This window comes from Onthophagus taurus, chromosome 6 (assembly GCF_036711975.1).
Source record: "Onthophagus taurus isolate NC chromosome 6, IU_Otau_3.0, whole genome shotgun sequence".
Taxonomy (NCBI): domain Eukaryota; kingdom Metazoa; phylum Arthropoda; class Insecta; order Coleoptera; family Scarabaeidae; genus Onthophagus; species Onthophagus taurus.
The window spans coordinates 8,032,499-8,051,170 of NC_091971.1; the positions used below are offsets into that span (position 1 = coordinate 8,032,499).

At 36.0% G+C, this 18,672-nt stretch overlaps 1 protein-coding gene across 2 annotated transcripts in view; it reads left to right on the forward strand.

The window, feature by feature from the left end:
• LOC111427698 (Neuroligin 2) overlaps positions 1-18,672 on the forward strand; it is a 105,533-nt gene that overhangs the window by 21,206 nt on the left and 65,655 nt on the right. For both annotated transcript variants that reach the window (XM_023062935.2, XM_023062936.2), the window contains exons 2-3: positions 14,923-15,452; positions 16,751-16,968. In XM_023062935.2, coding sequence (XP_022918703.2) covers positions 15,208-15,452; positions 16,751-16,968 — 463 coding nt within the window. In that variant the 5' untranslated portion in view covers positions 14,923-15,207. The remainder of the gene's footprint in view (positions 1-14,922; positions 15,453-16,750; positions 16,969-18,672) is intronic.

The following is an 18,672-nucleotide window of genomic DNA, read 5'->3' on the forward strand; positions in this document are numbered from 1 at the left end:
TAAAGAGTGGCAGAAACGACTGTGTAAAACTGTTTTACACAGAATATGTTTTTGGATTTCGAAAGCACATTTCAACATAAAAATCGAAAAACAGAAAGAAATACCGTACCAGCTTTTTGTAGTCACGAAGTAATGAGTAACGAGTACAAAACAAGATATATGTTTTTATGTAAACAGCAATTTTTGTGGGTTTTATTAAATCGAAATAAATAACATTTCCACTCTCGGAGTTTCCTTTCATAGTTGATATTTTTATATTTTGCTTATTTACGAATACACCGACTGCATCTAAATAACAAACATCAGAAGGTTAAAAAAACTTATTTAGTACAAACGATTTGGGTAAAAATGCTAATAAAACATGGAAACTTAATGGTGTAGCCACATAATGAGATGAAAAGTTTTAGTGAAAAGTGGAACTTTACGTCCAACGACATATTATGTGGCAGTGCGGAAGTAATCTTTTATCATCTCATCGGTACTGTCAAAAATCTGTTGATCCTAGATTCATTCTTAGATTCAGTTAGATTTTTGCTTAATTTCTAGAAATTATTAACTGTTACGTTGGTCACAACTGGTAATAGATAATGATTTCAAATAGACGTTCGTTATTGTTGTTATCTGTCAGTGTCATAAATATGCGAGAATGTTATTAATGCAATTTTTAATCGCAAGAGACGTACCTTCATTACGAATGTGTCCGTGTAATTTCGTACGGCTTATCTCGCGTGATTATCCGAGGCGTCGTGAGGGCGCAGCTCAATCCGATGGACGAACGAGCCATTAATCGCCTTTTGCTCACCCAAGGCAGTAAATTACCGGAGATTTATGTGAATCCGGATAGCTTCCGTAGGAATCAGATAGCAGCGTGATTATCAACCAGAAACTGTCTGACCAAGTTACGTGCCATGCCAATGATGCTCAGGACTTGATAAAGTAGTCGGAGGCAGATATGCAAATCTGTTTCTTGCTGTATTGGTCCCACTCATTCAAGTTGTTACAATTAGAATCGATTAATATAATTGAATGTATTAGAAATATGTTTCTTGTATAACGAAAATATGTATTTAAATTTAATACCTTAAATAATACAAGAAGGATTTAGTAAGATATTTACTCATTTAATTGAAACCTCTAAAATACATCCGTGTAATATATTACATCAGTCCATATTTTATAACTTGACACAACGTTGACAAAGTTTCCAATTTTTTTTTGTGGTAACCGCATTGTTAGTATGGATTGCCTCTTCTTGCTCCTCGTCTTATAGCAATAGTAACGCATACGTGATAAAATATTAATGTGATAATTATCAACACACATATATGCAATAAGGGTAAGTAATACATTACACATATTTTTGCTATTAAATTTTTACTACATCGTGATACTAAAATTTTTCTTGACGTTTCTGACAGGTCAAAAAAAAATTATAACCTGAATTTCAAAGTAGGAGCATTCTTTTTTTCTGCAAAAAAACCACCACTCCATTAGCGATGTTGATGAAGGTAAATGTGATGGGCCAATAATGGAAGCTAATCGCTGTCAGAAGCAAATAACACGTCAAAACTACTAAAGAGTGATGTGCATTTTTCCATTTATTATGTGTTTATGGGGATTTTGTGTATTCACGAAATCACGATTGGAATAAAACTGAAACCAAAATAATTTTGGAAATAAATCAAAGCCTTTCATCAAAGATTTAACCCATTTAAATAGTTATTAAGCAATCGCGTTAAACTCAAGACTGAATCTAAAGTGCATCTTAATAGAGTCTGTATTGAATTCGTCTTTAAAATAATTAGTTCATGAATAGTTTAGAGCGCAGTATCTATCGAAATACTTGCTCGTAATAGTTGTGAACTTAGTTCTCGACAAGTTTGCAAACTGTCGAGTCGTGTTTCTCATAATAAATCGATTTGCCATGAACTGCGATGTTCAAAATATTACTATGTTTTTAATCCTAATCACATTTTTCATTTTTAAATTAACGTATCTTCAGGCATCCTTAAATTATTGAGTGAGTGATGTTGTATATATCGCCTTGGTATAGGATTAAATATTAAAGTTTAGGAAACTATATGCATTAAGGAGAACTATGCCTCGGATTATGCATTTTAGTTGATAACGTGGTTTGGAACAATTCCAGACTTGTACAAGTTGCACATTTCCGCGGTTACTTGACTTACTTATGCACCTATGTTGCGGAAATAAACCTTGGTGATATGTAATATTCTCATATTCTCATATAGTAGTTGCATAAGAAGGTAGTTTGAACCTAAACTAATCTTGTACCTAATAAACTCTTAGTTTAATGAATGGGGTTAAAATTAACTATTTCAATTTCCAGTTAAGTGCAGTTTCAACAAAAATTAAAATGACTTCACGCGAAAACTTTTACGAACAGGTAGCATAAGCATTAAAAGTGCAATTCACGGAAATTGTGCATTCCGTTTTCACATTTACGCAGTCGCTCGGTTCCCCTAATTTCAGTTATATATGCGGACCGGCTGAAACGTTAATTAAACGAAATTTACTGCCCCGAATTATCTGGCGAGCAGCGGAAAGTAACAAAAGGATCTGGCGGCAATAGCCAACATCTGCGTGCTTAAAATATAATGCAGTGGCTATGGGAAGGAGAAATGGCGCGGTAGGCTTTGGCCCAGATAGCACCAACCGCTGGGATATCGAAGTAGGACAGTGCTTTGTTTTCCGTTCCAAATGATTTTGTAATGTAACCGCGAACTAGATACGACCAGAGAATGTGCCATTTCCCAGATCTGATTATGACCGGAGAGAACAGAACTCCACTCCATTTCCTTCTATCCTAAGCCCTACACCAGAAACTATGCAAATTGGAAAATCCTCACCAATGAATTTAACACATAAATGGAAAGATTCCTGAATAGCGTGAAAATATAGTTTGCGAAAAAAGTAATTAAATCAGTTTGGAAGTGATAAACTCTCGTTAAGGTTGTACGCATAGTTTTATATTAACGGCAGAATTGAAGAGAACTTCCAACCTGCGAAAGTATTTTCATAAAATCTTGAACGAGGATGCCTAACTAACTTGAATCTCGTTCACGCAGTTGAAACGTTCCAAAAAGTTCCACTATTATACAGACACTTCTGATGTTCTGGTTTTATTTAAAAGTTTTAGACTTCTTCGAGAATTTAATAAATAAAAGTTACTTCGCAAAAAGACGAGCTGACATTTAAAAATCATGCATTATATTAAAAAAAAGACATTAATATTGAAGTTCAACAGGCTGGGATAAGAAAACTTCCTTTCCGGAATTAACGACATCCTGGGAAAGGATTAACAAGCGACGGTGTACTGGGTGATTAGTTAAATTTAAGGGATCGTTAATGATATTGCGAGGTCGACCTGCAAGCCTCGAGGCGTCGACTGTAATTATTTTGAAACGTAATCACGTCACTTGCTGTTACGCGGGTCAAATTAAATTCGCCTATTAATTTCGGGGTAACATCTCAAAAGAAATCAATTTCGTTATTACATTGTCTAATATTTTAACTGACAACGAACACAAAAAAACAGTCCTTTTTTTACCAGCACTTAAGAAACTTTATGAAATCATGAATTTTAAATAAATCCGAAAATCCAATATTACTTTCACGTAATAAGTTATGAAGCAATTTTCTTCGGAATTTATCGTTTGCTATTAAAGTCGAAAACGGTCGAGGATCTGACGAAGGGCTCAAAGCTCGCTCCGCACGCGCACGTTATGCGACAGTTGGAAAACCATCGGTAAAATAGGACACAATTAAAATCCTGCAGGGAAGTTGTTTTCCGACCGTTTTTTGTGTTCAATCGCGGTGACAGTGATTAAAATTCCCTGAGCGCGGAATTTCATCATATCTCTGATAGAGGCTTCGACGTAACCTTCGACATGTTCGGTCTCTCAGGTTGTAAAAATTTATTAATAACTCTTTGTGAGAGTGCCATTCAAAATACGCCGATATGCGTTCGGTGAGGGATCCACCGAAATGCCTGCGGGTTCTGACCATAAATCCAGGGATGGGCTTCGCCAAAATTGGGATCTGGGGTTTTATTAAAAATTCTGGTTATGTATGCGGTCCCTACGCTGTTAAATTCTGTAGGGGCTCGTCAATATCGATTTAGATTTAAACCCAAAGGAAATAACAGGAAAAGAACCTTTATAATTTTTTAGAAATATTTTATGGTATTATTGAATACTTAATATTTTAAGTGATTTATACTTTTTTATAAAATATCTCTTTTAGAACTGTTACAAAAGAATATTGAAGTATCAAGGATGCTGTTGAGAGAACTTGGGAGACTGTTGAGATGCACTAAGATGCCCCGCTATATATTAAGAGTAGATAGGGTTGATGTCAGATACGATGTTGAATGATGAATGATGTAAACAATAGTTAGTTATGATGTTGAGAGGTGTTAGAGATAACATGTTTGGAAAATTGGCTGTATACTGCTTGCAGAGAACTATGTGGTGGAGGGAGAAGGCTGGGTACTGCTAATAGAAGACTAGATACTGCTTGTAGAAGTCTAAATATTAGCCGCAGAACAAGTAGATCTTACTAACGAAATACACTGCTTATGGACGAGTAGATATTGCTGGTGGAAAATTTGTTTGAAAACACTATTACAATTGGGCGTAGACTAGATACCTACTACTTACTGAAGAAGGATGGATAACTGGATAAGATACTAGATACCAATAGAAGAGATTTACTCTTCTTTTTATATTAGATCAGACACTGTTGGCAGAAGACTATTGATTCCAAGAGACAAGATGCTGCTAATAGAATACTAGATAGTCCTTATCTGAGACTTGGTACTGTTGGCAGAAGACTAGATACTGCTGGCAGGACATCATATACTGCTGAAAATCCTGCTTTAGTTAAAACTTCAAAAACTTGACAATCCGATTAGTTACAAAATTATCATTAATAATTGTGACCCCTCGGTGTTACTGACAAGACTATTGGTATACATGTATTATCTGATTTATTACTTACCCATATACATATTTCAGTGAGGTATCACCTTGGAAGAACTTTCTATATGTATAGTTAGCTAAAAATAAAAGGAAATATCGATAATTTCTCAATGGTGTCAAAAAACATGCCCAGTTGTAAATTTATTCAGGCCCGTAATAAAATATCGAATAGAACTTTCTAGGCATCTGAAGTTTCTCTGGTACTGAGCCAAGAAATTCACAATGCCAAGGCGGCGGGCGACGGCAAACTAAGAAATCAATACCTCCGTCGAATCGGGCCAGTAAAAGTGTGATTGTTTGAGCGGGTTCTGCTTAAACTTTTGCCCGCCCGGACCTTTGTGAACCGCAAATCATGCCGAAACGATTGTCGCACTCCCGATTCCCTTTTCCAGCCGAAACTTCTCCTCGCCGCAGATTGTTGTGTATTATACGGGTCGGTTTTCTCAACTCAATGATATATCGATATCTTCTCGCTATATTTGACACCTTAAATCATGTACTCAAATCAACTTTTACATACAAATGTACTAAACTAAATTAAATAAAATAATTTTATGACAATAAATTAATTATAATTGGAACGTTTTATTTATATAATTAGGAAACTCGTTAAACTTAACACGTTATTTGTAAAAGCCAATTTATTTATAAGTTCCAATACCGAGTTTAATTAAAAATAATGAATCAAAATTGAAAATTTCATATATCAAAATCTAGTATGCAAATACAAAAATGTAATTTGTATATTTTATATAGAGACGATCGAATTTTTTATAATGCATCATAGACTTGGAGGAATATCGAGGTTTTACGAGGGACCTTTGAAAAACTTTAAGAAGCGATTTGGCGATATTAAATTTTTAATAGGGATGGCGGTGATGGAGGGTTTCCTGTTATGCGCGTGGGTTCAAGCCGCAGTATATACTTAGAGGAAAAAGTTTGTTTCGAAACTTGGACGCCATTATCATCCCAACGGCTTATCCTGCGGACACCGTACACTGTTAACTTCTCCAAACATACACAAATCCGCGGTTGCTAAACGGTTATTGCGAAGTAACGGACGGAATACAAATGCGACCGCAGTTTGGGTAAGTTGTCCAGTAAAATGGATGTCTTAATATCGCTTTAAACTCTCAACAATAGATCAACTTGAATAAAGTGTTTAGAGAAAAATCTTTTCGGGAAATGTAAACAACAGGTATTTCGTTTTGAAGAAAATTTCATTTGTTCGTTTAAATCGCGGAAAATGAAAGCAATCTCGTCAGCGATTTCTTATTTAAAAGTTCTCGCATAATAGACTTCCCGTCAGTTTTGACGATAAAAATTGCGTGGAAATCATTTTAAAATTCTACGCAAATCCCTCGCGGTAAAAGTTTAATAATGAATAAATCTTTCTTCTTTACCATTTTGGGGGAGTCAGAGAGAGAGAGGGAGATATATATATATATATATTCCGGTGACAACAAAAGGTGGCGAAGGAAAACATTTCGGAAGTAACTGCGATTTTCGACCGACGAAGTTTTCACCGCCTCTTCGACACTACATTTTGTAGCGAGCGGAGACATACGATTTAAAGTTTTATATTGGAATGTGTCAGCCTGGGGATCCTGAAAGCCGATCGATGAACTTCAAAGCCTGAAACGGGCTTGGAGTCGACGTCGTCTTGCGACAAGTGCTTTCAGATCGTTGAAAAATAAGTAAAATAGGACAATGTCAAATTCTGTAGGGAAACGACCCTCGCCGGTTTCTACCGACAGCTTTGTGAACTCCTCTAGGAAACCACTTCAAATCTTATGAATGTGAAAAGGTCGATAATCTAAAGCATTTTTGAAATCGTCACGTTTTATAGAAATCTTTATAATTCGTTTATTACAAGATGAAATGAATCTAAAAGCCACAATATGTCTTATATCGGAAGCATTAAATACAAATATGGTTCCTAATTTCATATTTCATGAAATTTCAATTAACGTTCAGGGCTATAACCAATCAAGTGTGAGCCGTTTTTGGTACGAAAGGGGTTGAAACACCCGAAACTAGTGTTTTAGGATTAAATACCCTCGGGAAATACATTAATACGTAATTAACCGCAATCTTAAGGTCTATAGAACTGTGTCGTAACTCAAGTCTCGGTCTAGCTGGGGCACTATAAATTTGTGGGAACGCCTCTGCACAATGTTCACAGATTACAATTCAACATCTTGATATGGTTTTTCTTCATTTGATTAAAACTAGAACACTATATCCTGCTAATGAAAAATTAGATACTAATTAGACTCTAGATACTCTCTGAAATTGACTTGATAGTGCTTGCTAGGTATTCTAATAGAAAACTGCATGTAGAACACTAAATATTAGCCGAACAACTAGATCTTACTAACGAAAGGCACTGTTTATGGATGAGTAGATATTGCTGGTGCAAAATTTGTTATTGTTTGCAGAAGATCACGTACTGTTACTGTTTGGCGTAGACTAGACACCTACTACTTGATGAAGACTGGTTACTACTGGATATAATACTAGATACCAATAGAAGAGATCTACTCTTCTTCTTATATAATTTTGTTAATAAAAAACCAGCTAGTGACCACAGATATATTGGTGCCATAAGATGTTTTTAATAGAATACTAGATTCATCTTATCTGAGACTTGATACTGTTGGCAGAAGACTAGAAACTTCTGGCAGGACATCAAATACTGCTGGCAAAACACTGCTAATGGATTTATTTATTCTTTAGATTTATAGATTTTAACGAAAATCCTGCGTTAGTTGAAACTTCAAAAACTTAGTAATTTAACTTAGTAACAAAATTATCAGTAATAAATGTGACTCTTCGGGGTTATTGAGAAGACTAGTAATTCGACATCTTGATGTTTTTCTTCATTCGATTAAAACTATACGTATTGGAAATTATAAAAGTTAAATAACCATTTTGCAACAACTGTCGTTAATTTGGGACGAAATTCATTTATTTCGGGATGACAATACAAAGTTATTTTAGTACAAATTACCGGTTGGTGGACTATAACCGGATTATAACATCGAACGTATAATATAGTATATATATTAGTTGTGCTGCGCGTGCTAATACTAAAAATTGCGTTACATTGTTAAATTAAATCGCCTTACAAATTTCAACAATATGATATGGCTTGAAATTATATTTTAAATTTATTTGAGTTAACAAAATAAATTTTAAACTGCATCGAAATATTAACAATTTTAATTAAAAATCATCTTTAAACTTTGGGAATTAATTTTATACACAAAACAACTACCTAAATACATACTATAATAAAATTTTAAAAAAGCTATACATATAGAAATGCATCGTATAGTTTTAAATGAATGATTATAATGAATGGTGTTTGGTTATGCATATAACATAACCGCGGCTATTTATGCCATAAAAAATTCATAATGTGCGCTTTTTAATTAACAATTCATCACTGCAGCAGTTCTGGCAAACAATTTTATTGCGGACCGCAAGCGAAAAGTGGGAAATATTTTATGCGTACAACGGAAATGAGTATTCCATACAATACAAATACTGTCCCATATAATATAAATTATGCCTTAAAACACGGATTGAAAATGTTAAAAGTAAATACAGAGTGTCCAAATAGATCATATTACAAAAGTGTTTTAAAAGAAAAAGATTGAACAGGAACTGGAAGGGCAAGAATGAGACTTGTGATAGAAAGAAGAAGGAGAATAGTCTCAGCAACCGACACAAAGAAAATGTACCTCATTATATTTTCTTCTAATAGATCTTTTTGATGATATTCTGTTATAGAAAGTATTGTATACTTAAGAATTAAGGTTGGAAAAGATTAACAAGGGTGTAATCGATCAGTGTCTGTGGCCAGTAAGCCGATATGTCGCGGGCAATGTTTCTGCCCGATCCATAATCCGGACAGCTCTGAATAAATCACCGGCATAAATTTAAAATGCTAAAGCGGGAAATAACGAGGACGGGCTCTCGTGTTCCGCTGAATTATGGAACTAGTAACGGAGAACCGAAATACTATAAACCCAGGACTTGAAGCGTTAATTAAAAATTTACTACGCGCGGAAATCCTCTCTCATATCCGTCCCATGCTTTAACGTACGCCATTTTAAAGTCCCAAAAAGCTGGTGTATAAAGGTTTATTAATACGAGTGCTAATTTTCTTTGGTAAATATGAATTTAAATGAAAAAATGAAAGTAAAAATGATGTCTTTAGATGATTATTAACGCGTTATCAAGACGATATTGCATCATAAATCACTTAAATGATCTATCTATATCAGTATAAACACAAATTTCATATGACATTCAATCCTTGACCGACACATGTACACATTACGATGCAATATCCATCCCAGACGGTATCGCTCGTAACGTTGCATATCCCGCAGTAATCAAGGCATGCATAAACATGCCCGCTATTGTTAACGTCTTGCACATAAACGCTGCATCGAACTAATGAAGCTCCGGTTGTGGTTCTGGCCGCCACATTCGGTATAATTCCGCGCTATAGAAGAAGAAATAATCCCCACGTTCTAAGGGTATATGAAATGGTCTTTGAGAGTGCAATAATTTCCGTGAGAAGCTTTTAATTGACGCCATAAATTAATGCAAATTGGATCGCGACGTATAATTAATACGGGTTGAGTTAATGCACTCCGGTGACGTTTATAACGACGTATTTGCATACCAGTTTTGCGATGCCGATCCCGTCTGTTAGAGACACGCTGAAAAGTATCGTTATAATAGAGAGATAAGGATAAATTTATCAAAAAAATACTTAATTTAATTTGCACATTATAACTGCGGAGTTTTTGACGCAAACTATTAAGAAAGATCGTTTAAACCTATACATGTCATAAACTTAAATACCAACACGTACGAAATTTAATGTCAACTTTTACTACTTGGAAATCAACATGTTTTATCGTTGACACGTTTTGTCTGGAAGGAATCTCTAGTTTACGATGGAATTAAGATTTGAACGAAAATTGGACCAAGAACTAGAAACATTCGGATTTCTAGTACAAGGTTTAGTGTTAGTGCTAAATTAAGATTTCATAACAGAAAGATTGAAAAACGTCAACACCTTTTTTAAAATTTGTTTCTATTGAAACCGGACTATTGAAGGTGACATGTAGTTCTTTTTTATTTGTAAATCCAAATTGAATCAGAAGGGCCTCAGTTCCGCGCAACCTTCGTCGCTTGTAAATTCTGAACTTGACAGTAGTGGGTAGAAAACCGAACGGCTGCGGTGCTTGCAAGCGTTCGAAATAGGACGTCCGCCGTGTGCCGTTGACATGTCACGCGCTCATACGAAGCAGAACAATAAGTTTTTGCTATTCGGGGGTTTGAACCCTGCGGGTATGCTAACGACATAGCCCGAACGAAATTGTATCCCCTCAGTTTTTAACTGGAAAAAAAGCGCATTACTCCCTCGGCTGGAAAACCGTTTTTTTTCAAGACTGTGTCAAGACCTTTTCGGTTTATATGATCCAGGTGATTTATAAGGGTGAGAACAGAACCTTTTTTCCTTTGGGATACCATATACCAAGGTTTTATTAAAATTAAATATTTTATGGTTTTATTTCATAGTGACGTTCTCTTACAATGTTAATTTGCATAAAGAAATTTGACGTTAATGGAATATGTATATGTATATTATAAAGTGTGAGATGTGTAGGTTTTTAACCCCGTACATAATCGCATTGTCGTGTCAAACAAACCATCGGTTCTTCGGGAGACGTTGTCGGTGTTCCCTCGGTCATTCGGCTCCTGTCTCAGGATTAATTACGGGATTGTACCTCGGTCTTTATCTGACTTGTACAGACCGTTGCTCCCTGGGGAATCCCGGCCATCGGCAACCTACAACCCTTCCCACATCCAGCTTATCTGCCTCCCTTCGCGATACACCGAGTCGTGGGATGAAATATCGAGTTCGCTGTTTATCTTTCTGTTCACAATCTTTTAAAGGGACGCTTCCGGTTCATAAATCTACGCGAATAGTTGGCCGCGTTGTCTCTCTTGTTGTTTCAGTTTTTCTTTCATTGTGTGTGTTATATGATTTATGATAGATGTGTAACAACTAAATATAAGAGGAAGTTGGAATTGTTTACCGAAATGCTGACCAAACACGATCACCGATATAAATAAAATATGTTACGGCTATACAAAAAACTTCATTTCTTTCCCAAAACAATAATCTCGCCATCACCCCATTTTATCCGGACCTCCTTACCACAAAGACAAATTAAGATTGATGTCATTTTAGAGAAGTCCCTAATTTGATATATTGTCCTGTTCCGGGAAAACTAAAACAACGCAATAAATCAGGTGACGACTTCTTGGAACAACGAGATGACAATGACGTATCTACAGCAGTTGGCAATCGGCTATCACCGGATTGTGTAATAAATTGCTAGGAGTACTTTACCGGTCTAAGGAAAGTGGATGAGGAGGCGACGGATGAATTTATATAAGGTGATGACAACGTCTTATTGATATTCATGAAATTGGGGTTCGCAACTCATGAAATTTAAACTATATGGTCTTGACAACAACGTGGTTTGTTGATTATACAAACCTGTAACTCGTTATATGTTAAGTCTAAATCTAGAAACGATCACATTTATTTTCTTTTATTTAATAATTGAAACACGAATTGTATTACAAGATTTCAATCGAACACTTTGAAAAGTCCGTTTCTCCACGTTATCCAGGTTGATCGAACGCCAGCTGCTAAACGAACCGAAGGTGGCTTAATAGCTTCGGCTTTATGAAACACTTTGTAGCTGACGACACGTTCAGTAGTTTAAGCTGTAATTTTTGTACGCGCACAAGAAAACTTCCCTAATCGCGGCAATTTCGACGCTAACTTTCCGCAGGGCTCGTTGTTTATTTGAGTTTCATGAACATGGCGAAGACAATGAGCCCTTCCGCTTTCCAGAAAAACATTTTACGTGAACTAAAACCACCTCGCTTAATTCTAGTTTTCACCGTTTCGAATTAAAAAAGTCATTTTCGTTTTTCATCTAAATAAACTACCCTAGCGTAAAGTTTGATATCGAAAGTTTCGTTCGAGACATCCAATAACCGGCGATCTTGTGTATCGTCGTTTCGACGTGGTACCGGACTAAAAGTTTGCCCTAAGGGCCCATACCGTCCTCTTCGGTCAATGAATCCAATGCCATAATCAGGAGCGCGATTTTATGGCCCATAAATAGCAAATTTAATAAGTTAATTGAATTTACCACCGTAGTAACTGCAAATTGTGATGCTACGAACGGATATGACTAGAATTAAAGTGAACGTTGGGAATCGATGAGGTACGATGCACGCCACCGCTCTACGTCGTTTCCAACAATTGACATAATTAAGCCGTCGGGGTTTCACCGATTAACAATTAAAGTCTTCTGTAGATCCATTTCGAATTCACAAGAGTCGTTTAGAATTGATTACGATCTTCAAACTATTTGACTTTAAAAACATCCCTATACGGATTTGTGATTATTTTAAATGTCTTCTTAGTTATCTCAGTCTTTTATCTTATTCAGTATGACATTTGGGTCCAGAAAAAGTGTCCGAATTTATTTTAGAGCTTCCATAAAACGAGATAAGCCAGGTGGCGTTATTTAATATCGAATGTTGCGCGAACGAAGCCGATTTTTACGTTCCCTTCATTATTTAGGTCATGGGCCGAATCCTGGCCAAATATCAACTTTATCGGCTCTCGAACTCGTAAAGCCCCCGGTCTCACTGATGACGCCGGAATACGGAATAAATCGTCCCGAACTAGCACCCCCACAATACATTCCCACTGCATACGAAGTGACTTTTCGCCCACGGGCAAAGAGCACCTCCGGCCAACAAAATTTACGATCGGACGTCGCGCGTGCATTTCGGTTTTGCCCGTCGACCACGAGAAAATATCCTGCGCACGTTCCTTCCGTATAATACTAGAATGTGAATTGGAATTAGTCTGAGTGAAACTTCATTTACGAAAGTGACGGACATCTTGCGAAATGGGAATTCGAAATCATCAGAAAAGTACCCAAGTAGATTTAAATTCAATTAGATAGAATGAGAACAATTCTAACGAACTCTGCATTTAATAGCTGATTCTGCGGTATGATCATTTTCTCTCAATAATGACCAATCGATCGAAACACACACTCTCATTTCCATTTCGGTTTCAACATGATCCAGACTTCGACAATAGATTAACAACTACAATGGGGGAATAAATACCAATAATCATCACAGTGAATTCCTCGTAAATCATTTTCCTCTGCGTATTCGTACACTATCCATTGATACTCATTCATTTAATGGTGTACACTGTTCAAGTTGTATGTGAGAACCAATTTTCAGAAAATAACTGTGTCGTCGCGTCGTCACAAAGTTATTTATGCAGCCGCAAAGTGACGTTTTGATTAATGTTCTTAAAATTTCGGAATCGTTTATTTTAATAGCGACGCGCGGGAGCGTGCCGAAATTATTGGATATAAATTAACAGTGCCGCAGTATGAATGATTTAAACGCCGCGCGTCAGTGTTGCCGCCATAAAACGCAATTAAAATTTATTGTACGTGCAATTTTAATGAATTGCCGCTCAAACTTATTGGGAATACGTGGTTCGTTAAAACGCGGTTGGTGCAATTATTTAATAAATATGTAACAGGCAAATTTACCAAGTAATATAGCTCAACAAATTATGAATGCACATAAATAATCTGTTAGTAATGTTAAAAAACATTAAATATATTCTCCAACGTTACATACAGTGAATTTCAGTTATGATGCAATATTCAAAAATTTATTTCCATAGAAACCAGGGCGTACCTTAGTTTGTCCCACAAAAAATGTCACCACTATGTATGAAGACGCACGGCTAAACCCGAATATTTCTAGTTCTAGGTCTAATGTTAGTTCTAGTTTTAATTGTTATTCAGCGTTAGATTGCGGTATATTTTTATTGAACAAAAAGTAGAACTAACACTAGACCTAGAACTAGAACATTCAGGTTTAGCCGAAACGAGTTTTTGCAAGCAAAACTTTTCCTTTGCAAAACTACCCAATGCCTGTACTATTAAGCTATAATGTTGCATTTTATGTGGGACAAGCGCACAGTAGTTTCGTAACTATGATTACTGCATTCATATATTGCGAGTTATATGAAATTCCCGGTATACTAATTAAAATTTAAAATTTTAAAAATTAGAATTACGTCAATCAATGCAAATCCGACTAATTTTTAATTCATTTTAACCACTTTACCATCAGAAAATGGGAATAAAATTATCTTGAACTCCAATTACACCTAAAAGAAACGAAAAATCCCCGCAATCAAGGTTCATCTGAGCGCAATTTCATTCTTGCATCTTTTAAAATTCTTTTATCCGCCCACTCAAATCGAGCTTAATAAGACCGGAGCTTTTTCCGGGTTTGGATAAATGAAGTCCTTCTTAAATCGGGTACGTTCCAATTCGAGATATTTACTGTCGGCGACTCGACGGCGGTTAACATCCAAATTGAAATATTATTCGGTCACTTGACGGCAATTTATATTCAAAACTCGAGTACACGACATACGAGTCTGATAAGCCCTATCGGAACAACGAGGAACTTTAAACAGACAAACATCGACCTGACCTACTAAGCACGTACTTAGGGTCAGTTAGGGGTGGTTTATTGGCCATTTGTAAATGCTATCGCAAACTTTGGCAAGCTAGAATCCGACTTCGCGTACTTTCTTTGAAGCCCTCTCTAATGGCTACTGTCGACGATCAAGGAATTTCAACGAGATTTTCTCCTTTTTCTTCTGTTTTTATCCAACAACGAAAATTCAATTTCTTTTGTTCCCTTTTTATTAATCCAAAAAGATTGACAAAGTTTTCTTTTTTTACAGATAAATAATATGCAATGCCACATCGTTGAATTGAACTCGAAACGCAAACATGAAGATATCAAAAACCTTTTCAAATGGATTTAAGCATGGACGTGATAACATTGCAACTCATCCAAAAGCACCAATCAGGCGATCGACATCAAACAAAGAAAATGTGAGCGAAGATTACTTTAAGAAATATCGTTATCGGATGTGGTGGATTGAATTTGTGGGGGAGAAGTGTTGGGACTTGTGAAGGGGACATGTGGGAGCGTGTGTGTTGGGCGCGAAAAATCGCGTGACGTCATGTGTGCGCTAGTTTGCGCAACGGGACACCTTAGTACCGTTGCCGCTTCCGTCTTCGCGATGTTGGTGGTTGTGGTCGTGGTGGTGGTTGATAATACCGTGGGATCTTTAACAGTACATAAATATAGCACGAGAGTGGTCAGGACTAAGTACGGGCCTTTAAGAGGTGTGATGATACATATTCATCCTACTGTTGAAGCTTTCTTAGGGGTACCATATGCGACACCACCTGTTGGAAGTCTTAGGTAAGTCAATATAATCAATCAATATGTTTTTACACAAACTATGATAAACTCTTCAAAAATACATTACGCTTAATTTAGATAAATTTATAAACTTCCCTGGACGACAAAATAAAATTGAAATTAAGGGAATATAAATAACTGCGAAGTTGTCTCCCAAAAGGGACAATACCATTTTCTTCCAAAGGAACAGTTGATGAGTTATCTCCCCCAGCGGAGGCTGCGCAGAAGAAATATTACTATAAACCTAATGAACAAGCAACTTCTCCAACAGATTTCTTAGTTGCAATACTTCGTAGATACCTTAAGGGAATAACTAGAAAAGAATATTAAATTTAATAAAACGTTTCAATTCCAATTTTTGCCTAAAACACCCAAACCATATAATTCACATTAATATCTCCACTTACCTAATAATATCTAAATGTATAAGTACCACATTGTCTTGTGGTATTGTTATCTTAATGAACTCTTGGCATTTGAGTGTTCCATTATGTAGGTTGCACTTCTCATTGTTGAATCCTTCAAGAGCCCATCATCACCAACGTTGTCGCCTTCTTGGGCTGTCATCCGTCGATCCCATGATCCCGGCTAACGAGCGGACTGCGGCATTATGAAATTTAATTTCGCCAGATGGTTCTTCCCGGTAAAGGGTCGGGGATTAGGGAGTATACCCGTTCCCATTAAGCACATCTCCGGTAATCCCGTCATTTTGCTTTATTGCCACAGGGCCGCGCCGGTCTTCCTTTAGAAGAGAAATGCTAGCCTCCCGGCAATCGGGGCGTCGCCCCCAATAAACGTTCGATTTTCTTTTAATAGAATAAAACCGGAAATCGTTTAAAATCGACGATGGCTGTATGAAGGAAAATTTGAAATTAGTCATGCAGAAGTCGATATCGAAGGGTAATTGGACGCGTTACCGGGCCCGTGGGCTATGCTGCCATTATTTGAGTTTCTTAATTAACCTCCCCTTACGGGATGAAACGCGTTGATACCAGTCAGCTTTGTTCACAGTGAAAGCGGCAGTAATTTAATATCGCGTTGCTCTATGGAAATTACCGGGCTGTGTAATTTCTGGGGTTCTCTGCTGGTTTTGTTATGGATTTTGATGAGGACGGGCACCTGTAGGCTTTATTTGATTAAATACTAACGCTATTATTTTATTGTATTATTGTACCTTTTGAATGACTTTTTAATATTTTTAATCCAACATATTCTTTATGTGAATTTTACAAACATGATCCATAATCAACTTTCCTTCGTCAGGATATTCAATACAGGTTTTCTTATTTGATTTTCAGGTACATGCCACCAGTGACGCCGTCGATATGGAAGAACACTCGCCTGGCGGACCGTTTCAGTGCTGTTTGCCCTCAACGTCCGCCGGATATCGGCAACAGGACGGAAGCTCTTTTAGAATTTCCACGAGGACGCTTGCATTACCTCGAAAAATTGCTGCCTTTGCTGGCGAACCAGAGCGAAGACTGCCTCTACCTCAACCTGTACGTGCCGAGGACCGGTAAGTCACGTTTCATTTTACTATTTCATTTCGGTGAAGATCTGCATGAAAATGTATCCAGAAAATGATATTCAATTTCTGAGGTGTTCATATTTCATAGAAAATGGATAAATAAAAATAAAATAAATCAATATTAAAACAAGTTAAAAGAAATTAATTTGTAAAGTAGATATTGAAAAGTAAAAAATTCATTTAAATAGATAACGGGACTTAACTTAGATTGCAGTTTCGCTAAATGGTACTTGTAGAGCGTAATAAGCGTTAAATGAATTTAGGTCTTGCTGTTTCAATATTAAGCTTCGATATGATATTCCAACTTTACGTTTTAATGCCCATAACCGTAATGAAAATTAAATATAAACTTTAAGTTCACCGGCTATGTGAATTAAATTTCCAGCTAGGTTTTATTTCAATGGGAAAAAAACGCTTCATTTTTAGAAGATAATTTTAGTTATTTCAATGATTATTATTTTAGTTAAATTACAATTTAGAGAATATCTTGGATGCGATGTTATTCCCGGAGACATTCTGCGTACATGTAGGTTCGTTTTGATTATATTATTCCGTTTGAATTTGACGTTTAATTATCATCCGTAATTATTCGTCTGAGGGAATTATAAATGCGATTATATTGAAGTAAAATTAGGGAACAGCCGGCTGTGAAACTTAATTACCCGTTGTAATTTCGTCAAAACGTGTACATAATTCTGTATACGTTTATATGTTCACGTTCTTTGTATCGTTGTTGAATCATAACTGTTTACATCACAACCATTTTACAAAGCAAATTAAATTAATATTTTTTTTAGCTTCTCGCTTCACCATTTATTCTTTCACGGTGCTTTAATATCGCGGAAAGTGTGAAGCGGGGAAGATAAACTATGCAAATTAATAACGTAGAAGTGCAACTTTATCCTAAGAGAAACTTTAAGAGAGGTATTATCATTCAAATTCTTTGTGATACTTCTAGAATAATACGAGAAATAAGAACAATCTAAGTACGAAGGTTTTCATATCCGATGTTAATTGAACTAAAAGTAAAAACATTCGGGTTTAGGCATGTCTAGATGGCACGACTACCGGTCTACTGTTAGTTCTAGTGCTAAAATTAAAAATCACATAAAATTAAGTTATTAATTTAATGCATGTACACTTAATTCTAAATCTACACATAATTATATACATAATTATAATTGATTCAACTTTGAAACGTCCCCGACATCCTCCCGTTAGCTGCTTTGCACTTTAAAGGAAGCGAATTTATTTGAAATTCAAATCTTGTCTGAGGGAAGGTACTAAAGCGAATCGCTAATGTTGGAATAAATAACTTCGAAATCCTATCGGCTGGGACAGGTGGAGTGGATAGTTTGATAAATTTATAAGTTATGCGCTCTACGTTGAAAGAAAAATCTGTCGTATTAACTTTGAAAATCGTCTTAGATTAATTTTTTTTAAAATAAATATTACATCAAAAGCACTTATATTTACATGAAAAATTCTGTAAAAACCCACCCTAACGCAAACCTGAAAAGTTTTTTTCTCCAGTTCTCGTCGAAGGCAATTTATCAATTTCTTTTCTTACAATTTGCTGTCTCCGTTGACTTCTATTCAGCATTCATTATATATTACCTCGCCCACCCGTAGCCTTAATTTTTTTTTTTGCAAACATTAATATCAAATTTTAAACCGGTCTGACATTATCTT